The 26,736-nt window shown below is 39.9% G+C and overlaps 1 protein-coding gene across 1 annotated transcript; it reads left to right on the forward strand.

Annotated features, from left to right (window-relative positions):
• Positions 1 to 582: 582 nt before the first annotated feature.
• Positions 583 to 26,736, forward strand: banp (BTG3 associated nuclear protein). The gene is made up of 13 exons (XM_049724260.1): positions 583 to 716; positions 1,944 to 2,031; positions 2,122 to 2,234; positions 2,344 to 2,543; positions 2,645 to 2,725; positions 3,239 to 3,411; positions 5,113 to 5,352; positions 6,435 to 6,593; positions 7,787 to 7,908; positions 10,031 to 10,102; positions 12,014 to 12,058; positions 22,245 to 22,385; positions 25,826 to 26,736. Exons 2-13 carry the CDS (start codon positions 1,962 to 1,964, stop codon positions 25,928 to 25,930), a joined length of 1,521 nt encoding a protein of 506 aa, XP_049580217.1. The 5' UTR covers positions 583 to 716; positions 1,944 to 1,961; the 3' UTR covers positions 25,931 to 26,736.

A 26,736-nucleotide genomic window follows, 5' to 3' on the forward strand; every position in this document is an offset into this window, starting at 1 on the left:
GTTTGATTTATTTACATTATGAATCAATGTAATACAAGTGTTAATCATAATACTGGAAACTTGTGTAATGTCAGCAGTATTTACTAAAATGAAGTTCTCACCTCACCAAGGTAGTCATGTAGCATAAATATTGCTGACCAGGAAAATTGATCTAAACGTAAACATAACAGATATTCATAACCAAAATATGAACATACAAATATATGAATTATTTACAGTAGACACATGTATGGGGTAAAGTATTAAAAAAACTATTTATCTTTATTCTATTTATATGTTTACATACTGTACTACTAAAATTTGCCAAAGAAACGGCAAAAATATACATCACTTATTGTTAAAAATACTATATAATTTAATAGCACATCTATTCCAAATTGATTATGTAAGGACACAAACTGTTGGTTTTTGGGACTTTTATGCCCCGTATGATTTGAACACAAGTTTATGCGCAGTTAATTCATCTTATTAATCATTTGATACGTTAATTGATAACATGTTCAGTAAAAATCTGTGAAACGTGATGATTTTAGTACACCGACAGTGTTAGTTATGAGTTCACCAAGCTTGTAAAGTCAAGCTTGTAAAGTCAGTGAACGCACCACGCGTGTTTTGCACCATTGAGCATGCGCGCCGCGCCGCTGGCTCTTCTCTCGCGAGGAACGACGCCGTTATCGGAACCTCGACAAACAACACGAGAATTCATCATTCACACGGTAATATAAGCCGATACAGGACTGAATACCTTGTTTGCCACTAGTGAGGGGATTAATTCCTTAGAAACTATATTTCATAGTTATTTCTCGCCGCAGCTTTTTGACAGTCGTACAATGATTTTGTGGCCTTTAGGCCTAACTAGCATGCTAACCACCAGGCTAGCGTATGTAGGACTACTGTATTTGAATCAGCTTTAACATTAGCACACCACTTCGCGCCAGCTAACATTTGCTAACATCCAAACATGATCGATGGGTCTAATGGTTTATGACAAAATAAATAAGTAGTTCGCGCTGAACAAATCAACCTGCATTCTAATATTTTAAAATATCCAAATAAGAAAATCCTTTCTGGTTGTCCCGAAAAAGTACTAATCCTGGTTTTGATGAGTAGAGGAGACTGCACCACAATAGCATCCTTAAAATGTGGGGGGGAAAGATCGTTATTATTTCATGTCTACCAAGGCTGCAACGTGCAATAAAAGCTCAAACAAGCCAATGTCATCATTGGCTCAATAGCGTACAAAAACAAACCAAAACATGGTTTTACAGAATCTGTCCGAGTTGTGAATGAATGTGAAATTCGGGCATCATTTGCGTCACACATGACAAGGTCCAAATACCACATTTATTTGTATCATCAAATATTGTTGCAACAACTTCAGAGGAATTAATAAATTTTCTTTGACGACTTGAGCATAATTGTAGCCTTGGCGTTTGTGAATTTATTATAGTCTTGACATTTTTAGAAAGTAAAAAAACTGCACTCTTCAGAAGTAGGCCCTGTGCTTTGGAAGAATGACAAGCCAATAAACTGAAGCACACATTCAGTGGGCAAACTCCAGTGGACAACAGCACAAAATATGGTACTCCCAGATGCCTCTTTTACATGGAGTTCATTACAAACTGGGATAGGGATGCACTCGTCTGCTTTCACACAAGCATTGATCAGATAACCCTCATTTAGATGTGTGGAAATGTCAGCATTGGATGTCACATTATGAAATATTTGGAGAATTGTAAACTTATCTACATTTCTAGCGTCGTTTCCTTATCTCATCCACCTCTATGGAAAGTTTCAAACATCTAATATAATTCCTCAAATTAGTCATCGTAATCTTGAAATTCTTGTACATGTGCCATTTTGAAATTTTCTTCAATGTTATAAGTGTGGTAAAGTGTGATTGTTGAGAGGGTTTATATTCATACGAGTTGTTTGTTAAAAAGACTAATCTCATCTGAGCTATGTCCGAAGAGGAGTTGGAAGAAATTGTACAAATAACAGTTGAGGACTTCAGCGCAGAGGGTCGAACAGGTAAGAGTCATTGAAAGCGATGTGAAAAGATGTCAACATCCTTTTGACCTGTGTTTGTTAGTCCAAGTGTGTCTTCTTTTTGCATCATAGCAAGCATGCTGGACAATCAAGGACAAACTGAAGCGAGTCCTCAAAAGAAAAAAAGAAAATTCAGCAACAGCCAAGAGAACAGCAGCAGCAACCAAGACATAGGCTATATTAAGGTATTGAAGCTTTTCTACACTAGGCACAGTTTGAAGCTCTCACGGCAGTTTATTTTTCTGACATTTGGGAACCGCTGATATATTTGTATTGGCACAATCTTCTTCTCAGAACTTGATGGTCTCGTTCACTGCATCAGTCAGCCAGAGATTGGAAGGCATTGAATCCAAGCTGCAGGCTCTGGACGCCACATGTAAGGCTCTCGCACAAAAGCTGGATAGCATGGTGCCTTGTGCCAAGAATTCTATTCAAGTTCCAATGGTTGCCGGATCACCCCAGGGTGCCACGCAGACTTGGAACAAAGTGCGATGGTAAGCATCATGGATTTGCTGAAGGCACATTGATATAATTTGCGTTAGGAGGAAGTTTCCAATGTGTCAACCGAAAACTTGTTTCTCCACTTCCTGCGTAGTGTTGTTCCACAAACAAATGTGATCGTGAGCAGCGAGTCCATGAAGCAAGAAGATCCCTCGCTGGAAAACCTGCTCAGCAAGTGAGTTGCTTGTGATCTTATGTTGCATTGGAAGTACGTAGCTAGGAAGTAGTGTCGTTTGTAACAAATGGATATTTGTCTGCACCTATTCATGGACAATGCACTTTCTCCAAAAAGCAGGTCGACAGAATGTTTGTCTTGAAGATATGCAGGCTCCATATTTTTAGCCACCTTCCCCACAGACATTTTAAGTTTGCGTCTAATTTTGAACTGTATTCAATCGCCCAATAAAGGTTTCACAGTCACTTAGTACCCTCTACTGTTGGAAAGCAAATACTGCAGTCAAGATTTGCTGCATGGGAACGAGCGGTCTTGCTCAGTAACCCACTTTTGTGAGCTTAGATTTAGGTAAAAGTTAGTTTAATGACCATCACTAATTGCACCATGGTATCCATGGTAACGATGCTCAAATATCAAATTATTATCCACCTAGTAATTTCTTCAGTTTTTTTTTCCAAAAGAAATTTTGAGGTTCTCTGATGTATGAAACCGGAATTATGTGTCTTTTTGTAGCACAGTGGCGAAGAGGCGCCAAAACACAATTCTCGTGAAGGTGCCTGGCCCTGAGGAGAGTCAGGAAGAAGTGGAGAGCGGCTCTGAGGCTAGTGATTCCGTTTCCAATGGCGGCCATCCCAACAATGCCCAAAATGGACAAAATGTCACACTCATCACACTCAACTCAGAGGGTAAGCAGTCACAGCTTTGCTATGACACTTAAATGTAAATCGTTTTCATTTTCAAGTAGTCATCAACAAACATTGTTTGATACCTTGATATAAAAACTATGCTGGTTTCAGCCATCACAAATCAAGACTAGAGGAGATATTGTCATATTATGTTCTGTTTTTGTTCTCAGGTAATAACAGATGGTTGGCTAAGTAGCATACAAATCATTTCACATAGAGCGACATTTCAACACAGTGTATACTTCTGATGCCATCTGTGTCAGCGCTTATGAAGAGCAGCATAATATCAAACCAGAAAAAAAAGGTCAGATGATTTATCGAATAAGGCAACATGGTGGAGCACTGGTTAGCAAGTCCGCCTCACATTTCAAAGGGTGCGGGTTCGATTGCAACTTCGGCCCTCCCTGTGTGGAGTTTCCATGTTCTCCCCGTGCCTGTGTGGGTTTTCTACGGACACTCCGGTTTCCTCCCACTTCCCAAAAACATGCTTGGTAGGTTAATTGAACACTCCAAATTGCCCATAGGTAAGTGGATGGTTGTTTGTCTCTGTGTGCCCTGCGATAGGCTGGCAACCGGTTTAGGGTGTCCCCCCGCCTACTGCCCGATGACTGCTGGGATAGGCTCCAGCACGACCGCGACCCCAGTGGGGACAAGTGAAACAAAAAATTGATGCATGGATGGATGGATTTATTGAATAAAATTGCTGTCTTATTATATTTTATTGAAGTATAAGCTTCCTTAGCCAAAGGCACTGACCAAAGGCGTCTCTATCCCATGACAGACCTTGGCCTTTAGGTTTGTCAGTAACAGCCAGGATGATCCTTTTCGTTTTTATTTTGGACTGCATTGCTTCCATTTCTTCCAAAAGGAGACCTGAATTATAGATTTGTTTAGCGATAAAACAAATTTCCACTGTGAGATGACCAGATGCCTCAGTGGCTGGGAAGTAGTCGACAGGATGTCTGGACTCACTCGTGTTTTACCTGGCATTTGTGCACGCGACTACTTATTCTAGTTATAGTCGACATTTTGCCAAAGTCATCCTGAGCCCATGTGGTTGTATTAGCTAGGGATGAGTGATGTTTTTTGATGCGGGGCCATCTAAGAGATTGGCTATCGCAGATGTTCATTTTCACATTGGGTCTTTGCTCTTTGCACATCGAAACTCCTCCAGATTCTTTTAACATGAATAATCACGAGAGGATGAAATATACAAATTCATTCCTGTCTCATTTTGAGGAGCGCTAAATGTTTTCAAGAAATTTACACGGGGAGTTTTAGTGTGTGTGAAATTAAGATTAGCAATTATAAAACATGTTCCCATAGCTATTTATTATTCATTTCCTGTTTCATCGCAGGAAAGTGTTATGTTAAAAACTTTCATTGTCTGTTATTATATATGCTTTGGCCTTCGGTCTTTTATGATTTACTTATGTTTGTTTTTACTGCGAGTTTCAGACTTTCCTACACTTGGGCGCAGAAATTTCACTTCTTCTTTTTACCATATGAGGGTGCTGTTGTATTACATGAGTTATGCCCACATGCTCTTACCCATTTGGTGTCAGTTAAGCAGTTTTTCCATTATTAATACAGTGATTAGAATCTTCCACAATCAATGATGTTGTTCTCAGGGTAGCTTAAGGAGCGCTATACTGTATGTATGTCTGTTGTTTAAATGATTTTTTTATTTGTATTTTTCAGAGGACTACCCAGGGGGCACATGGTTAGGTGATGACAGTAACCCCGAGATGCGTGTTCGTTGTCCAGTCTCACCAGCCGACATGCTCCATATTTCGTCCAACTGCCGCACAGCAGAAAAAATGGCTCTCACGCTCTTAGACTACCTTTTCCATCGGGAGGTCCAGGCCATGTCCAACCTCTCTGGACAGGGCAAACATGGCAAAAAGCAGCTGGATCCGCTCATGATTTATGGCATTCGCTGTGAGTCCTTCCACTTAATTTTGTTCATTTTTGGAAGATGGTCTAGTGCTACTATTGAATGACTTCATTGAGTCAGTGCAGTGTTTGTCCGTACCACCGGTGCATGATTCGTGTAGAGCTTATTGTATATCAAAGTAATGCACATAAAACTTAACTCAGCGAGAGATTAAATCCTTACCCCTGGAATCTGTAAATGAACTTTGAGAACTTCCCATCATTCACCCTCCTGCCATTACAAAGCAGCATTGAATTGAACACAGAAATAGGCTGCAGTCTCTATTCCCATGGTGAGTTACAACAACATGCATTCATCATTGCACACAAGCGTTAATGTGCAACACATTTTATAACATACCAGACTCTAAATGACAAGCACATGTCTGGAAGAATGATCTGAAAAGAGTCACGTTCAAGTCACTGAGCTCTTTGAGTCCTCTTTGAATCCTGTAGCCACATACTGTATTTTGCACATATGGATTGTATATGAGATTACTGCGAGGGTACAATGGTATGCTGGAACTAGAACATACCGGTTGAATGACTCACTCTGCCTTCCTTAAAAAAAAAAAAAAAAAAAAAAAAAGGAATGAAAGGACACCTGCTACTCCTGTCTGAACTTGTCCTACTGAGTGTGAAGGGGCATTTTTTTCCCCCCATATGACATTTCTGTAGATGGCTTGCAGGTTCACTGGGGTACACATTCATGTAGATTTGAGATGTGATCAAATAGCTCATTAGGGCGGCAACCAATAGCTATAGTTTCATCTGAACATGTTTCCCAGACCGAATTATGTTGGATCAGACTGCCGTAAGACCTCAGGGTGAAGAATGAAACCATAAATAGCTTCAATTTTAATTCAATTGCTCCTTTGAATTATTTTGCACTTTTGGGAAACTTTAGGAGATTGTCAATTCTAATGCCCTTTATTTGTGATGCTAACACAGTTGGCATTCATGGTCTTCTGCTTGTTATGTTCATGGATGTAAAAAATTCAAATCACCAATATAAAGTACTTTTATGCATTCAAAAGAAATAATCTTATATTTGTGTTGTATAAGAAGACCTCTCTGCTTCTCTCTAGGCCACTTGTTCCACAAATTTGGCATCTCCGAGTCAGACTGGTACCGCATCAAGCAAAGTATTGACTCCAAGTGTCGCACTGCCTGGAGACGTAAGCAGCGTGGTCAGAGTTTGGCTGTCAAGAGCTTCTCCAAACGCACACCCCGTGGTTCAGGTTCAGGTAAATGTACAAACAACATGCACGATATTGGTTTCAAACAGTGTTGTTGACAGACGGGTGACATTTAGATGAGACTTCACTTTGGTATTAGCCCTATTTTACTGCATTCCATAAAATTCCAAACGCATGCACGTGTGCATGAATATCAGGGACACGGCCAAACGGAGGGTGGTTTAGATCAAGCTGTGCTGAATGGCTGATGTTGTGGTTGAACCAACTGATGGATTTCAGAGTCACAGAGGCTTCCTCCCTCACCCCTTAAAAGACTGGTCACACCAGTACAAGCTCATTTCTTTTTAGGGCTATTGTTGAGAAATTAGGGCACCCGAGTGCCCAAATAGCGTGCAGTCTGGTGCTTTGTTCCATGATTAATGTGATCACTCTTCTGCCCCATTATTCATGACAGTTGGCACCTTGCACAAAAGAATTGAATGTAACGACTGAAACTTGTTGAGCAATCTCGACACCAAGCCCAAATCGGTTCATGTGGCCAAGTGTGAGTACGAGAACAAGAGTACACTATACTTGGACTGATTCTTTTCCAAAAGTCTTCTTCCCGACATTGATAGTATTTGATTTTATTATTACAAGAAATGAATTCTTACCCACTATTTGCTGACATTTTTTCTGCATTTTTAAACATACCATTGGTGTGATTTATTATTTATTTGTTGTCTTTAATCTTACGCCCCGTGGCGAAGACCTGCTAACATCTTTCACCGCTATTTCTTGATGTTGGGGAATTTGGCGCTGTAGTGGGTCCTATGATGGATCCATTCAGGGGTGTCAGGCTACTGGTGAGGTGTTTAGAGTCTGAGGTCTATCGTTTAGATTACTTGCTCAAGAATCCGTGTTTGTGTATGCGAATGTCTGGAATACATATCCAATTTAAACAACCTTGTTCGCAAATGGCTAAGCTTTGTACAAAAAAATTTATGGTTTGTATTTTCTCTCGTATGATATTCAATACAGTGCTGACAAACTTTTTTGCGGTGTAGCATTTGATGGTTCATGAACCTTTTCTTTCCAAGGAACCCCCTAATATGCGCTTATATATGGATACAGAATGGCGCATGTCGGGGCATGTAATAAGGAGTTGTCTTTAATGTGGGCTTATATCAGCCTTAATTTTTGCTCCACTCACGCAAGTACAAAAGCGCCATTGTAATTTCAGTATTTCTCCTTTGGAACAGAGGGAGGCCTCTCAGAAGAAACCACCCAGATAGAAGCAGCCACCCAGCAGACCCTGCACTACACACTGGCCAATCAGCAGGTCCAGTTCCATCACATTGGAGAGGATGGACAAGTTCAAGTGGTGAGTATCACTAGTTTTGTCTTTACTTGATGATTCTCCGAATTGGTCATCACTGTGGGAGTGGCGGGTCTTAAAGTACAGGTTATTAATGGACAGATACTAACTTTGCCATCCAATATAGTGAAACAAAACGCAGAAATGTACTGCATCTTCAGGGTTGGCGTTGGATAACTGCTCCAGCTGTTTGGGTCAAAGGTTATAATCAGGCCATTACAGCATAATAGGTGGGCTGACACACAGGAAGTGTCTGGTACTGGTTATCTTTTTTTCTTGTGTAACTCGTAATGTTCAAACCACCCAAAAATGTTTTTTTTTTTACGTGGCAATGGGATGCTGTCAGAACGTATGCACATAAATATGTAGTATGTACAGAGGTGTGAAAAAATGGCCAATGGTTCTAAAAAAATATATACGTATATTTTTTTAATTATTCTGCTTTTGATGCGATTCCTTCTCTCCCAAAAGTACGTATACATGGCACCGGCTGTCCTCTTATATCATGCTGAAGTCCAGCTGTTGGTTAAAGGTGGTATCGTGATGCCACACTACTGGGTCTTGTCCAGTTTACAGCTTCTTGGCCATCATTTGACGTAATACTGTTAGAATTCAAAGCCGCTCGTCTCGTAGATTGTCATTTTGTTTGCTGATGAAATATCTCGTCATGTTCCGCACTGTTGAACTTTTTCATGTTCACATTGCTTTTTGGTTCCGAGCAACTGATTCTCTTCAGTGACATAAATGTTGTGAGGTGTATTAAGTTACATATGGAAATGTAGTGTTTCTGTTCGTATTTCTGTCAAGCTCTGTGGTATCTGTCAAAACCCCTTGACAAGACATGTGGCATGCAGTGTTTATGTATTTTTTATTTTATTTTTGCACTCCCTCCATCTGCCCTTACTTTGCCATTTGTGCTTTTGCTTGGCCCAAATTTAGATGGCTGTCAAATTATGGTTATATATATGCATATTGCATATTTTCTTGGATGGTTTAAAACTTCTGTGGTTGCTTGCCAATCACATATGGTCTTCTTGAGAAATACTGTACACAAAATATATACATCTGATGGCACTTAATTCCGCTTTTCTTTATTTACTCTTTTTCACAAATACATTGAAAACTAAAAATGAGCAGTGACGTGTGTGAAAATGAATGATTACAGAAATAGTACATAAAGCTAGAATCTACAAAGATTCAACAATTAGAGTGACAACACGGTAGTAAACATGCTGCTGTCCCAGCTTTTTAGCTTTTTAGAAACATGTTGCAGGCATCAAAAAAAAAAAAAGTAAGATCTACGTAACGTGACATTAATGTGGTGCTGAATCTATGAACGCGGCGGTGGAGAGGAGGATCATTGTTTGTAAGGGAAATCCCCCTCCATAAGAAAAATCCGATTGTTGCATTTGGTCAGTGTGTTCCTTTTTTTGTTTTTCCCACTGGAACCTGGCCGGTAACCCCATGTAACCCCCTTAGCGACACTAGCAGTTTTTATTGCCTCTCTATTCCTAAAAAATGAACTTATAATCAATCTTGCCTAGTCCATCACACAAACGTCTCTTTCATACTTGTCTATGATCGTCTCTTTCAGCTCTATCGTTGTTCTTGCCACTTTCCTCTTCTGCTTTACTCTTGCGTCTTTCTTGGGACCCGTGTTTTTTCCCTAGCACAGGGCAACCTTATAGTGGTCTACAACCTGCAAAACAACAATGCCGACTAACGGCAGGTGGGACAAACTCTATTTTGTTGACAATAGCCACGTGAGTCGAGTCGGTTTCCGAAGGTTTGTCCGAGAACCGGGACAAAGATTTCCCGACATTTTGTGTCGAAAACCGAATATGTTGATTTCCAATGCAGTTGACTTCTGGGGTACCACTGTATTAGGTATTAAATATCATACTGCAATCGGGGTACATTAATATCTTTCAACCCCCCGATAAACTTGTATGCAATGTTAAAGATTTTTCTTCACCCCTTAAATCTATGCATAATACCACCCTTCGACTTCGGATGTTTTTTCCCGAAAAAAAAAAAGTGTTGATCTGAAGAAATTATGGCATTAGAAAAAAAAGTAATCATGTATTTTCAGTATTTTTGATATTTCATGAAAAATATTCCTTTTCAGATTCCACAGGGCCAATTGCACATTGCCCAGGTTCCTCAAGGAGAAGAGGTGCAGATCACTCAAGACAGTGAGGCAAGTATGCATGGATTTATCCGTGAAGTTGTGTGAGGAAAATAACTCTTCACTTTTTCTACTGTTTTTCTGCTGTATCACGTTTCAAACTTGCACAGTAACAGGTAGAGTCGGAAGAAAAAATGAAATGTCAGCGTATGTTGCAAAGAAGCTCGCGCATGAACTGTTTTCTTTTCTTATATTGCCTCACACAGTGGCCTCCGTATCACTGAATAACCAACCAAATGGCTCATTTTAAAAACTGAGTTTCTGAATAAGTGGGGTGAAACAGTGCACATTCTGAGCATAATATTCAAACGCACACATGATGTGAGAAGGGGAATTTTGGGGGTGACAAGCCTTGGGCTTGGTTTTTGTAAACCAGACATGTTTTTACCCAATATTTAGTCCATTAACTGATCGTCATCACTCGTATAATACTATGAACTTGTTTCTCACAGTTTATTCTTGTCAATTTGATTCTGTGCTTCGTAAGAGTACCCCTATGATAACATTTACATCATTGCCAGAATTGTTGTCAGTGTGTCATAGCTTTAAATGTCCGACTGACAATGTGACAAATTATAGTTCATCAAGTTTTATGAAATTGCATTGACTGTAATCGTGTCTTCTGTTAGAATACATCTGAGTGAAGCACTTCCGCAAAAGCTGACTCTTAAAGTAAAGTCATTAGTGATGTGAATAAAAACAGATGTTGCCTGTTGCATGCCTTCATGTTTATATACCCGCCTACTTATTCATAGAGTTATGACTTTTGTTTCCATGTAAATCTCAGATGTCTCATGTCCCCTACCAGGCATCCCTGCATGTGCTCACAAAACTGACTTCCCAGCTGAAATTAAAATTTAAAGCCCACTGACAGTTGAAGAGTGATTTTCGCATTAAAGTCACTCTGGAGTCAGGTAGTTGGGCAGGGATTTATTTATTTATTTTATTTAAGTGCCAGTTTATGTAAATACACACGCATGTAATCGCAGACTGTGTTCGGCACGTGCATTACTGGTTGATATTTCTACAGGAGCCACTGACGCTTTACCCCACGTGTTTTTCACATTTCCTACCCAGTTTTGCAGCAGGAGGACGACATGAACGATTGAGTGAGAGAGACCAGGAGTATTGAAGGGATAAAAGCTTTAAAGACTTTCCTGTTCTTTGTGGCTGAACTCCGATTTTCTTTTCTCCTCCCCCCCCTTTCCTATTTCACGATTGTTTGTTTTTTAGAGTTCAAAGCTTAGCAACAGAATCCCACTTCTCCCAACTGCCACTCACACCGAATATGTTTTCATTAGGAACAGACCCCTTTCCATCAAGACATTAGGTCCAGCAAGCTCAAAGAGGAAATGAGCTGTTTGAGAGATTACACTCTTCTCTGGCCATACGACATCTTAGACTGCTGCAAACAGTGAAATGCAATTAGCGAAAGAAAATTGCAGAAAATTGTGACATGTTTAAATATGGCACATATGGTATGATCCAGTTTGTGAATTCCTGTTTATGTCATTGTGGTCGTTCAGAGTTTTTATGATGGTCGTTGCTGTTTGAATTTGTTTTCCAGAAGTCATGTTGTGAGCAGACATGACAGAATAGTATTAGTGTTTATGAGCTAACACTTATGGCAACTGCATACTGAGAATTCATATAGCAGTTGTTGAACTATACTCATACTGGTTGACAGAGTGGATTGTGAATTGATGTCGATGTTTTAGCGTAAACAAGCTCAGAGTTTAAGCTAAAGTTTTTAATGAAATCGTTTTTCTTGTTAGCAGTTTAAAGGTCCCATTAAACACGTTAGCAAATTAGGATGCATTAGACTGCGTATGTGGGATCTGTTGGTTAGGAAGAGGTGCTTTGTTTTAAATTTGATTTGCACGTGCAGCTTTTTTTTCATGGCATGTCATTTCTGTCTTTCAGGGGAACCTCCAGATTCACCAAGTGCATGTTGGCCAAGATGGTCAGGTAAGAACTGTGACTTAAGTTAGAGGAATGAAAGCATTGTAAATTCCCTTTGTTTGAGGATGACATTTATACCACTCTTTTGTGTTGTGTCGAGAGGGAGAGTTAGTTTGTTGGGTTTGCTGCCGTATTTATTGTCTTTTGCGCCTCTGGGCCTCCTCCGCCGGGTTACCATAGCAACCAGCGACGGCATTGATTTTGGAGAAAAGTTGCGGGTCACCATGATCTATTAAAAGAAAAAAAAGAGGCATTACGTCTGCTTCAAGATATTGACAAAGCAGTGTCTGAGGATAAGTGGACGCTGGATGGCTTGGCTGAGAGCGAGTTCAAGCGAGCAGTCTCCGCAGAGCAAATGCTTGCCTTTCCTCCGGCCCGACTGACCAGATGGCTGGCACTTTTGAACCACCTCGCAGATGGTTCCAAAAATGGTTTGAATGCAACCACTCGGCTCGGAAAATGTCTACAGGATAAGCAAACATCATTGGACAAGTGAGGCAGTTTCGGTGTGGAGCGGAGCTAATGGAAAAGTACCTTTTAGGAGCACATTTATCTGTTCATCGCCATTAGAGAAGAAAACGTAGGAATGCCTTTCAGCTTTTGCAGTATTTGTACCTAGGGGTTCAATTGTGCACCTTGTAGGGTCCATCACAAATTTACCTTGGCACTACCCTCTTATCTGACAGTGTGTCACGTCTACACAAGGAACAACCTACCCAAACAATATAATGTATGGCTTTAGAATATCTACATAAAAGTGACAACAATTGAGGTTAGCACGTTGATGTGACGCACGGCAACTCTTCCAGTTTCTCACATGGCCTGTTTTGATAATTATTGCCCACTGCTTTTGGGAGGAAATTCTTTGTCATGCTGGTGGTCTGGTAGTTAAATTCATTATCGTCTGTGGACTTCTTTTTAAAATCAGCATTTGTGAGATTTTTTTTTTCTTACTACAAAGCAAATGCATGTTGGTGGGTGAAGTTGCTAATGTGAAAAGCTGCTTTTTAATACATTTTCTTATGTACAAACCTTTAAGACCAGTCAGACATTTAACATAGTTATTCAATCTAGTATGACTTGCTTTTTTCCAATTAAGCGGCAATTGTGATTGCATGACCATAATTTGCAGAGAAGGAATGGCACCAGACTGTGTGAAAATAAATAATCACCCTTCACCAGATGTAATATGTCCAAATGTTTAAAATGATGTAATGCGTTAGGATCTTAAGCCGCATCCTGGATGTGCATCTGGAAATATGCTCTTTCTGCTGCTCAGTTCTTTATTCAGTTGTTGAAGATCTAAATCACTCATCCAATTTTGTGTGTACACTTGTTTTGAGAGCTTTCGATGGCGTTTTATTGGTGTGTTCGCAACTGCTCGAGGATCGTACTAAGGATCGCTGGTTTTCGTCTGTGTCTCGTAAACACAAAGGCGATGTCCTCAAATGACTTTCTTTTTGAGTCCGACTGCAAGAATTCCTCTCTGGCTCCCTCTGTGTTAGTAATTTGTCCATTATGAAGTGCTGCACCAGTACACATGTATAGTACCGTTCAAATTTGCTTCAGAAGCCCCTTCTTATTAGGTTTAGCTTCTGTTCCCATGACAAACACGCATTAGTTCAAAACCTCTGCATTTGTTAATGTGTGCAGACTTCGGTTCCTTATACACAGGCACCAAGAGATTCTAAGATGTGAGAACTAGAAAAATCAAAAGGCATTTAATTCCCTTGGGTTTATTAGTGAGCGTTGTCCAGTGAAATGCTATCATAGATTCCTTTTTAGACTGATGTGCTGCTGTTTATATTTGTAAAATGATACGCTGTTACAAAACAAATTGAAAGGTTTTTTTTTTTTCTCCTCTCTTGTTAGACATTGGGCCTTTTATTCAAATGTTATGGTACTACTTCACACAGACATCAGGTCATCTCTTAAATCTTATTCACTGACAGAACATGAAGGCCAATAGGCCGGGCCGGTACAATGAGTAAACTCGCCTATCTATGTAAATTCATATACAATACGACAATATCTACCTCTGCAAATTTGAACCTATACGTTAATTAAAATACACAATGAGCATCATAGTTGCGCTCTTAGAGAGATAGTGTTACCAATCAAATTACTTTTTCAATTACAAAAAGTCTGTTACCATGTCAATCAGTGTTGATTTGGTCAAGTTTGTGTTTTTTAATGTTTTTCATGATTTTCCTTTTGGGGAAAAAAAAAATAGACTGATACTATCGCTTTAAAAATGGATAGAACCTGGAACAAATTTGTAATTTTGTTTATTAGGACCTTTAAATGAGTATCTTCACAAGAAATAAGTTTAAAATTGAATTCAGCATGGGCGATTAGATATAATTAAAACATTGCGGAAATGAGAGGGGTGTACTCACTTTTGTGAGATACTGTACACGTGTGAATTATTGTAGTGTTTGAAAGTGTTTGCCCCTTGACTGTTTATTTTTGCATGTTTGTCACAATTAAATGTTTCCCATCATCAAACAAATTTAAGTAGACACAAAATGGCAAAATTATATTGAAGAGATTTTTTTTTAACAGGTATGACATTATCACTCTACAACTATCTTTGGTAATTGGCAGAGGGGCATTTTCAAAATGAAGACACTATGTGTATTTTCCTTTTTGTTTTGACTTCATAACATCGCAATGGCCGATCAGGGACCGTGGAAGTGATATCATGAGTACTCTAGTCTAAAAAAACTTTGGACAAATGAATGCCCCCTTTGTTTACAGAGAGGTCCTCTTGAAGCATTCTACATATGATGTCACTGTTTTTGTAATCTCACAAAAGAACATGAGGCTATATTTTTGTAACATATCCCAAACAGTTAATCACGTTGAGTTCCCTTCCGCTGTCTCTCTCCCTGGAGCTGTATTCTTCTCCAGCCCATTTCAGTGTTTTTTTTTTGTTCATCTGTTCCTGCTGAAACTATGGTTACACATGTCTTAAATGACACCTGCCACCTTGTGACACTACGGGTCACAATCATTGTCAGCTAGTTACTGTAGTATCTCTATTGGAATTTTGGCTGCATCTGGTTCCATTTGATAACATTGTTTAACCTTCACCACAGCTGAGCTGCATCGGGATTCAAAAAGGTTGTTCACCTCAATAGTTTATCCTACAGACCGTTGAGTTTCCTATCACAGTTATCTTCAGTTATTCGCCATTTACTACGTTTATGTACGATATAAACAGAAGTATTTGGAAAGAGATAACAGGTCCTCCAACTGCTGACAAAAGCAATTTAAGATGTTTGTTTAATTTTATCATTTTTTTTAGAGCTCACCTCCATCCACCATTATGCTTGTTTCTGTTGCTGAATCATCGCCCGAGTGTACTGACCAGTCATTGATTCATTGAGCCACTGATCAGTCTTACATTTCCACCGTAGGGTGTAGGCAGGACATTGATAGAGGTGACGCAACATAACAGCTAGAGCTCAATTTACCAAATAAACAAGAAAATAAACATGGCACAGTACATTATAAGGATCATAATAGAAAAACATCAGCAGGTTTTTAAAAATTCTCTGTTGTATGACATTAGTTTTCAAAACATAGCTATGATATAACTATAGTATATTGTTTTGCAACTGACATACTTTTCTTCTCTCTTCTCGATGTAGATTTGCTTCAAATTTGTATTCAGTTATTGACAACATAGCCTTTGTTGTAGCAGCCCAATTGGATGCCATTACCATAGATTAACTTTTAAATCCCCACAGTGGAAGAGATGGGAACAGATGGCAGACCAATGAAACTACATATATTATACTCTTTTACTGTACTTCCTGAGTGCCCGTCTCCTTTGTTACTACGCTGCGTTGATGCAGACCAAATGCGGGATTTGGAAGATGAAAGGCAAGACCGATAAAGAAGACAATGTTAGTGTTGGAAAGGAGAATCAGTGGAGGAGCTGCTTCATGCCATTCGTGATTAAACACTCAGACCAGTTGAGCTTTGAATAATATAAAAAAAAATAAAAAATTACTGGATCAGCTGCCACCTAAAATTGAAAGAAGTCTATGCCAACTCAAATGGCTTAGGAAGTGTCTACGTTGGCCTCAAAGGAATCCATTTTATTCTCATATTTCCATATTTTCTGGCATACACGTTCCTCATCAAATCTGTCAAAGCAGGAAGTAAGACCCATGACAAAAGTCTAAAACAAGGGTATGAAGACAAATCACTAAGCTTGCCATTCAGAGGTGGAGAAAAAAACCCCCATCAATTTATACATTACTTGTCACCTGCTTGCATTGTTTCCAACAATGGACCCGATGCCCACCAAAGGACGTTAAGAATGTCAAAGTCCAGAAGACACACCCCTTGCCTTGCCTCGCCTCCTCCTCTCGTTGAACCTCTTCCATCTTTTCGCAGCAGATGTTGTTGCGCATCTGCTGGATTCTCTCAAGCATCACTGTTTGGGTCCGTGTGAGAAGTAGGTCAGAGATTAAACAGAGGAGAAGAAAGCTGGTTCTTGGCAGCAGCCTACCAGGACCTGTACATGGACCCGATTGACCTGATCCAGACGAGGAGTTTAATTAGTGCTTGAATGAAATCGCTAGATCCTGTTGTTCATTCCCTTTTCCCTCTCTGCTCAGGGGTACTGTTGCTGTTTTGCTAGTAGTGTGTTGAGATTCCAGTCACTCACACATGCAGCTTAAGTAAAATGAGGTAAAAAAGCTACAAAAACCATGCTTTATGGCCCATTTTAGTGTAAGGGCAATGTACAAAAGCGGGGAGGCCTAGGGATGGATACTGTTTCAAAGGAGTAGAAATCTGTTTTGTGTCCTCATGGCATCTCCGCGTAGAGATACAGAGCTAGGAAATCCTAAATTCTGTTCGTGTGTGTATCCTTCATTGGCCGGTACACTTGTGGCTGTTTTATTTGGTCTGTTTGGGCAGGACCCTGGGTTACAGGCTTTGTAAGTAAGAGGGACCAGATGTTTCCAACTTAATTTCAATGTGACTCAACAACAGCACAAGCTGTGTGCAGACCTGCATCATCATTGAAGTCCAGAAATACTTACATTTGAATACGTTCAAGTGGAAATTTACAAGAAGGACATTGAAACACTCAATACGTATTGTCAACTTTGAAAATGTAGGACAAGAGGACCACAGGGCTTTTTGCCGTCCTGCATCAGAATTGGATTTCTTACATTCAAGGTTATTCAAAAGCAGTTTTACTAAGAATGACAAGCAGTTGGTGTACTTTATATTCTTTGCCAGGCAAACTTTTTTTTCCAATTTAATTTTGACAACCTAAACTGCCTCAGCGCTTTGAAATTTGCAAATTAGAATACGCATCAACAACCCGAGCAAACATTTGATTTACTGTGTCCCTGCTGCGATGATGTTAAGGCTTCAGAATTATGTGTGGGAAAAAAACGACACAGCCTACAAGGGGAGCTGTAAAATTTTAGTGTGAATAACTGACAAACAACAACTTGCACCAAAGCGCTAAGAAGGGAGAAAGGATTGTGAAATTCACACACATTTTGGACCCTCCATCAAGATATTATGTTAACAGCGGAATAGAATGGAATGGAATAGAGTAGAATACATAGAGAATGGAACGAAATATAAAACCCTTATTTTCAATTAAAAATCTAGAAGAAAGTAGAAAATACAAGTTGAGGTTAACTGTTGAGGCAAAAGGTGTTGCCAAATGGCCATCTGGTGTGTCAGGTCAAGCGGAATTGTGATCTCCTTGTGTTTTAGATGTTTGAAAGGAAATGTCACAAACGGAATTGCGAAGTTGGATTGTGCAAGTACAGATGTAACCTTATTGCAAATGGGTATTTTATTTGTTTTTCTGTGTCATAGTTTGGCGTTGTAAGAGTCCTAGACAACCTGCGTATTTCAAATTCTGTCTGCATTAAATGAGATTGTTCAAATCATAAAATGGCCATCATCTTAAAATAAGGAATGCACCATAACTATAAAAATGCCTTCATTAGTTAGACGGGCCAAGTTTGGATTTGCAAAGCGGAGAGAGAGAGAAAAAAACAGAGCGGAATTTCCGTCCTTTTGGTTTGAGGGGCCTGACTTAATTACAGCTGTTATTTTTGTCATCAGTCCCCTTTTGATTTTCTGGATCAGGGTGAGGATTTGGGTCATGCCGGGTTCGTCATAGAGCCTCTGTAACCCACGTCTTGATATGATTCTTAAGTTTGATGGTGGGAATACGGGAGAGAGAACTTAATTAGGTGCAGGTGTAAAGATTTTGTATGGGAGGAGATAGGAAACTGTGGGTCAGGTTGCAAGGTCACAGTCAGGACAGGACATAGTACGTTTACAGCAGGGGTGTCAAACTGATTTTTTTCGCGGGCCGCATTGTAGTCATAGCTTCTTTCGGAGGGCCATTATGACAGTCAACCCAAATAAATGTATGAGCACCTCATATTATATACAGTATAAGCTACAAAACAAACTGACAAATAACTCGTTTTCAAATCAGACGAGTAAAAACTGGTCAAATATTTAAAAAAGAAGATATTATTAAAAGTGAAGACAATTTGCAATTCGAGTAATGACACACAAATTTGATGCACAATTTGTCTTGGCGGGCCACATAAAATGATGCGGCGGGCCTTGAGTTTGACACCTGTGGTTGATACCATCCTGCACAACATTGAAACCTGCACAGTGCTGTAAAATATATAGCTGTAAAAATCGTGTTTTTTTTCTCCGCGCAAGTCTGAAATAAAGGTTGATGAGTTCAGTCAGAGAGAGAGACGTCTTAGGCCAGCATATTCATTTTTCCGGTCGACTCTCCACTAAACAAGCACCGAGAACACGACTATGTTTGGGCATCTTTACAGCAGAGTTGCAGCCAAAACAAAGTCCAAAAGCCTTCCCACCCCACCTATCTAACTGGAGATAGTGTTACTGCTGAGACATCTGTCCAGAGTTGGCAGATACAGATGTTGACAGCTGTGAAACGGAAAGGAAGTTCCAGCCACTCTCGAGTCCAAATGTTTCCTTTTTTTCATTTCCTTGTTTTGCCTTTGAGAGATTTCCTCTGGGAATGAAAAGAACTAAATTAGTGTGTCATTTTCCTTTAAACACAGAATAGTATCGCTTGTTGTATAGGTCTGTATTTCTTCTTAAGACTGGCGGCTTCCATGAAATGGGATTTTCCTTACTATTCTAACTCCAGCAGACAAAACATCAAAACAAGCATTCACTCAGACACTCAGCAGATGACTTATGTTATCATCTGATCCACAGATTGCTCTGAGTCTTTTTGGGGATGCCAGTTTGCAGCATGTACATGGTTCATTGTGGAAATCTATTAAGTCTTGCTGATGCGTCACTGGACTGGAATTTACGTACATAACTTGGTGTACGAAATTAAAATATTTTTGGACGACATCATATGTTGAACTCAGTCATTTTTGTAGTGGTGTCTCTTTTTAAAGAGAGAAGGGTGATTTGATGGTTCTCAACATGATTCATTTTAGTTTTTCCTCTTGTGTTGCCATCATGCTTTTATTTATTGTTGCTGGCAGCATTACAGCGTCAGCATTTTGGTTTTTTCACTTTTTCCTCTCAGTCAGAATCTTGCATAGCTCCTGAAGATTCATTTTAGACTACTAAATAGTTTTGCTGCGTTTTGTGTCAATGGTGTAAAGTGGTAGACAGACAGCATTGAAGCCCACTCGCCAGCTTGAGGGTTTGTGAGACTCTTAGGGCGTATTCAGACCTGACTGTTTGGTCCGCTTTAAATGGACCAGGGTTCGATTGGAAGTCTGGTCCAGACCTTTTGTGCAGGTGTTCTTGTTTTCCACCACTCTTAAGCTTGTGCGCAAGTGACCCAACAAAATATAAAGGCGAAGCAAGGTACAATCGTTGTCGTCTCACAAATAACTGTATACAGCAATTTGAACACTGGCTTTTTATTTTAATTTTGTAAATATTTGATTTGATTTATCATACGGACTCACATCTCTCAAAATCAATTGCAAATGAGAATCTGTTCTTAAATGCCGTAGATCAGGGATTGTCAACTGGTGGTCTGCATTGGTATTGCAGGTGGTCCGTGAAATTGGAAATGGAAAATCGTTTTTAAAAATTATATATTTTTGTGTTATTTCAACTTTATTTGTGTCCCAGCTAATTTTGTGAATCATTTACCCATCCAATATAATATAGCTGAGATTCCCCAAATGCAAATAAATAGCCTGTATAGGTCTATCCTCCTTCAGTGCAAAATGAAATAATATTCCACAACAGCAGCGGTCCTTAAATTGCTTCTTCGTTACAATGGTGGTCCCTTGGACAAAACCACTTAAAAAACCCTGGTTTAGATGGATTAAAAAAACGGAAAATGACTTTTAAAAAAAACATTGTTACAGGCCATACTCCACAGTTTAGAATTTGATTTTCAGCCCAACAAGTACTGAACCCAATTTAACTGCATTGTACCTGATTACTGAAAACCACGTGTTCTTACACAATGAGTCATAGCACAGGATATGCTGCTGAGACCTTTCTGCAAAGATTCTCGTGTTCCAAATCTAGCTGCTTTTCTCAGCCTCTGTTTGCATCTTCACACAGCTGAGAATGCAAACTACTCTCCAATGGAAGTAGCGAGCTGAGTATAACAAGTTCCACAACTAGCAACGATATGCATGAGTGGATCAGGACCACTGTAAAAACAATATCTACATGAACCTGCCACAGACCAAACATAACCACTTGCACCTTATGATGATTTAAGACAGTTTAAGAAATGTATCAATCAATCCTCCTTTTTAGAAGAAATAATCTTCAGTTTTAGTTGACCAAGTTCTCTTACTTTATTGACAGCAGAGTGAAACTTGAATGTATACTCAATTGAAGTTAATCAATAGCAATTCAATATTAAAATAATCCTATATAATACACTGATCATGTTGTTCCACCACACAACCGTAGAAACAAAGCAGAGTACTTGACAATAGAGCTGTGAAGATTTCTTTGTCTCAGTGGGTGAAGAAATACTGAAACAGCTGGTTCCCCATTTCATGTTCTCACATGACTGAATTATTGGCTTAACGGATCCATAAAATGACACTTTTTTTCACCACACTGGCTCTTGCTTTGACAATTCAAAAGCCACAAGAAATGAAGCTTAGCTTAGAATAGAATCGTAAAGCATGTCACTCTGCATAAATGTAATGTCAACAACTCTTCTCAGAAAATTCATTACCACTCCAAAACTCTCCCACACCAATCTTTCATGCAGATTTTCTTTTGATCAATAGTCCTTTTTTGGCAATCAAATGTGATTCATTTAACCCAGATCTAACAGTTTTTTGTTAAGAGTGTGACTGCCTCAACCTCAGTCAACCCCCTTGTTTTATCCTGTTAGTCAGGCAGACTTGCACACAAATGACTTCCATCAGGCTGCCTGGATTTGTTTGGTGTGTGGTGGTGATGACACAGCAGAAATTGTGGCGAAACTTTGTTGAAGACATAGCAAGCTGGTGGTTGGTGAAACAATTAACTAAACCAGAACTATCCAAGTTCAAAGTAAAAAAATCAGACTGGGGAGATGGTGTGGAAATGAGGTTTGTTTTTTCTGCCTTTTATAATGCCTATTGGAGAAGTCCTCGCCAACCACAGCACTGAGTGCAGCTGGAAGGCCACTTTGAAGCAGACCTCTTAAAAACTTCACTGAATAATCACGCAAGCAGCATTTGATGAAACCACGGGGATGAGACTTCTTCTAAACACAAGCCACTGAATAACAGAATAAGTTGAAATGTGAAATAATGTCATCGTTTATCACAGAAATCTACTCGTATCTCTTTCACATAAAACTGTGATTCTTTCTTTTGCCGCAAAGTTGGTTTGTATGTTTATGTGACACAACTCACTTCCAGTCTGACACCTGTGGTCAGTTAAAAGATGTAAACACATCAGACTGAACATAAATGAGGCATTCATCTGTTTGCTTTTATTAGGCTCTTATTTCTTCCTCTGGTGTGTGCTACACTGTCAATCATAACAAGTGAGTCTGCTGCTTTGCACATTCTGCGGGATGAACTTGATGAGGGGCATTGTTTTATTCAGATCAGTTAGACTATTCGGTCAGAGTTGAAGCCAGATGACTCATCATTGATGTTTCTTTGCCCTCCTTCCCCATCTGTTGGTCCCCCATCTGTAGGTACTCCGGGGAGCTCAGCTTATAGCGGTGGCGTCAGCTGAAGGGGCTGCAGCAGCGGTCGACGGCGCAGCTCTCCCTCCTGACATCCAAGTGCAGTATGTTCAACTTGCCCCCGTCACAGATCACACAGATGCAGTGCAGGTAAATAAAAAGCACCCACGGCAAACTCTTTGAGTCACTTGTGCCCAGTGTAAACAGTTGCTTAGTAACACAGTAACAGAAACTGGGTAACATTCCACGTACATGAGTAAACACTAAATCAGTCACAATCCACTTTGGTTTATAAAGACTTCATAATAAACTCGAATACTAGTTTGTGGAGGTCAGAAGTCCACCACCAACGGTATTATCTTAAAAACTCTCCCCGAAATCTGCCTTTACACAGAGAAATATGCTCGGTTTTAATCAGTAATGTCAGAAAATAATGCTAGGTCAAGAAGTATTAAGGAGTGTGAAAGGTTTGAAATAAAACCATCCGCATGAGAATGAAGTGTTGACTTTCAGTTTTAATTGATGGGTCGCACAAAAATATGGCACTCAACGTATTACACACATAAACAATTATCAATAGCATCGACTTAATAGTAATTTGCACAAATATGTATTTTCAGGAATGTCTATCAAACTGCTAGCCCTTCACGTCAATCAGTACCTGAGGAATAGCTCTCAGTTAAAAAAAAAAAAAAGACTTGATGGCGCCCGTATTAGTGAGTTAACATGCAAATTGATGCTTGCCAGTGGTTTTTACTATTTTGTGGAATAGCTGAATCCAGCTACAAAACGTCTTAACACTTATAAACACGTAATTAGGTGTCTTTAGTTAAAAAAAAAAAAAACAATAATAAAAATAAATGAAATAAAACGCTAAAACAACAAAGGCGAATCCACTGTTTTGATATACTTTTACTAGCAAAACAACAACGCTTTAATATGGCCACTATCATCAGGCTTAATGCAACAGACATCACCGAACGAACAGTCCATCAATGATACAAGCAACACAAAAACTGGGATATTTTGTTGATAGAAATGAACTTGAAGCTACATTTTTCTGTAACGATATTCACAATGTCCTCCTGAAATGCAAGAAAGCACCACAAAACAAATATAAAATCTCTGAATAACTCATCATAGTGGTAAATCAAGAGCCGCCTGCTGCTTATTGTGCAGACAAATACATATCTCATTGAGTCTCCTGCGATTTTCTGTGAAATACACTTTTTTTGTTTGGACACTCCCTCAAAATTGCATGTTTAGTCATCATTATAAAAAACAAAAAAAGTGAGCACTGACCAATAAAAAAAATATGAACTTTACCAAATCGTGAAACAGGAGGTGTCCGATTTACCTTTGTTGATTTTAACAAAAATGTTGTTACTTTTGTCAGATTCAAATGATTTCTGTAACCACTGTGGGTTGTTTCTTAATCAACAGAAGGCTTACATCTGATTTTTGAATCATACCTACACTGATGTCGAGACAGTTTTGCTCTGCTTAGAATTTGTCAAGCATGACTGCCACCTTGATGCGAAATAAATAACAATTTGCTGGCGCAGTTTGAAAGTGTCGGGAAGGTTTCAGACCCAAATTGCAAATAGTTCCCGGTGTGATTGCCACCACATGCAGTGTATTTCAAATACTGCACCGCGGCAAGCAATCCAACTATTTGTTTTCTCAAGTGATTGATGACGTTCTAGGTTGTTCTTTTGCAACTACATCAAGCTGTTGGATCATTCAACAGTCTGCTTTCATTTGAGCTTGATTTTAGTTCGGTATGGATGCTGTCAAGCAAACAACTTGTTAACTACTTGGGCTCTTTTGATCAGACATTGTTCGAGGGTTTTATTCAATTTAAGGTCACTATATTTTTTTGTAATTCAATTGGGCATTCAGTCAGAGCATTTTTAGATCCAACCAACCAACCAATAAATCCTTGATAGCAACGTTCCAGCGGTTAAACTGGGAATAAAAACTGAAACACTGCTATGAGGTTTCAAGCATGAATCAACCTGATGGGAGCCACAAAGGGAGCTGAGTGGTACAGAGTGTGGTATAACAGTTTGGTTTTTATGTCAAAAACTGCAAACACTCCTGATTTACAGTTCAAAGTTCAGCCAAAGGTTAGCACTGGTATGTACTGTATACTATCTCTTTGAACGGTGTGGAATTGAGAGAATCACTGTCATCTGTTTCCAAACACATGGTAGCATTTAAACAAGTTCTTGCAAAATGACTCACATTTTGATTTATTTATCTCTGCATTTGTATTTCTCTATACTGGATCATTTCCCTGCCCCACATAATATCCAAGACAATTTCCTCAAGATGGCGATAATCTGTAGAAATCTTTGTCTTGCTTACCCCCTGCTTAGTCTAACCCAGCTACCATAGAGTTCCAACGCACTAGCTAAATGTACATAATCATTAAATCATGTCAGAACAGTCTTTGTAGAAGTGTAACCATGAGATTGTTATCCTTCCAAATGGAGAGCGAGGCCCTTGCTGCGATACTTCATTATGGCCAAAATCCGAGATTTTCAATGAAAATCATCCATGTGAGTTTTACTTGGCCTCTTTAATAAGCAATGCTTAAAATATGTGACATGCTGTGATGCAGCTGCATCTGTGGAGTGTGCAGGGAGAAAAAACCCTGCAGGTGTGTTTGATGGAACCCCCGGCAGTGACTTATTCCTGACAGTCATCACGATTTGCACGCACATACCAACCACAGTCAGAGGGCATTCAAATACAATTTACGTTGTCAGCATTGTCAAATTGATCCAGCTAAAAAATGACATTCTGCAATATCTACGCCAGGCCTGTAGTTGGACAAAACCAGCACTGTGGTCTGCCATTTCTGTTCTTCTCTAGCGTTACAAAATAAGATGTTCTTTCGAAACCTTCGCCTTGGGGGTGCTGGATTCAAATGAAATACATGGGCTGGCTTTAATAATGATGCAAAATGTCCAGATGGTGAAACAAGTGAACATAAAGTTTAAGAACGTAATTCCTTTAAGTTCGCATTAATTAAAAAAGCTCACTAATCTATCCCTGGGCTTGGTGGAGCCCTGGTTAGCACGTCCGCCTCACAGTTAGGAGGGTGCGGGTTCGATTCCACCTCCTGCCCTCCCTGTATGGAGTTTGCATGTTCTCCCCGTGCCCACGTGGGTTTTCTCCAGGCACTCCGGTTTCCTCCCACATCCCAAAAACATGCTTTGTCGGCTGATGGAGCACTCCAAATTGTCCCTAGGTGTGAGTGGGAGTACGGATGGTTGTTCATCTCTGTGTGCCCTGTGATTGGCTGGCATCCAGTTCAGAGTGTCCCCCGCCTACTGTCCGATGACTGCTGGGATATGCTCCAGCATGCCCGCGACCCCTGTGGGGGTCAAGCGGTACAAAAAATGGATGGATGGTTTGTATTGTAAAACATGACAGTGTCCTGCGTCTACTATATTTTTATACCTTGACGGCAGGCGGCTGCACATAGAAACTGCAACTTCTTATAAAAATCAAGCATTTCATACAAAATCATGTATAAGATTTCAGACATCTTTTTCCCTCCGTTTTTTTGCTTATCCCAGGGTGCCGAGCTTGCCCCCGCCCTGCAAGCAGACATGGAGGTGAAGGATACCATCCAGGGAGAGAACGGCGAGGTGGTCCAAATCGTCAGCTCTGTGGCTACCTGAGAGAGGCGTCTGCTTTTTGGACTCTCCAAACGTTAACCGCTTACACAGCGCTACGGTGCGGCGGAGGTCTGCGTAAGCAGACAAACTGACAGACATTGAAGTCAGAAACCCGTTTTAACCAATCCCATACGTCAATCCAAAACGGCGTGAGCAAGCCAGTTTTTTGTTGACGCTGTCCCTTGCCAAGCAGATGTTCATCGTGCACTTGACTGTGAGTCTTCAAAATCAGCTGCTGTCTTCAGCTGGTGCGTTCTTCTGAAGGAGGAATCATCCCACCCTGGAATCCACACCGGGATTATTGTCTATCCTGGGCGGTTGCTGTTGAAGCACGTCGGCACATACTCGTACGTTTTTGCAATGATGAAAAATAGCAACGTTGGAGAGTTGAGTGGCTGGGTCCCGCATTATTATGTTTTGCCCCCCCCCCGTATGTTAATGTTCTCATCAAAATTCTGGACATTATGGTGGCACTTGAATTTTGCTGAGAACCGCTACTCTCGGGATAAGTTTGTTTTATCAGTCTTCATAATTGAATCCATATTTTGTCTCTTGGCTGGGAGCCTCCTCCCTTCACTTGCCTCTTCATGTTCCCACATTGTTCTGGTTTGTTGTTTGATTTATCTATTTGTTGCTTGCTGGGAGAAATGCTTTTGTTTTGAAAGAGGTAGACCATGAAATACAGGCTCTGGTGCCGGTATAAGTGGCTTGTAGAGCACCAAGGAAAGCCTGAAGGTGTTAATATGCCCAGCTTTGTCTTGGGAAATATACATTCATGTGAATAAACCATGTTTGTGGTTGTTGTAAAA

Source organism: Syngnathus scovelli, chromosome 6 (assembly GCF_024217435.2).
Source record: "Syngnathus scovelli strain Florida chromosome 6, RoL_Ssco_1.2, whole genome shotgun sequence".
In the NCBI taxonomy this organism is placed as follows: domain Eukaryota; kingdom Metazoa; phylum Chordata; class Actinopteri; order Syngnathiformes; family Syngnathidae; genus Syngnathus; species Syngnathus scovelli.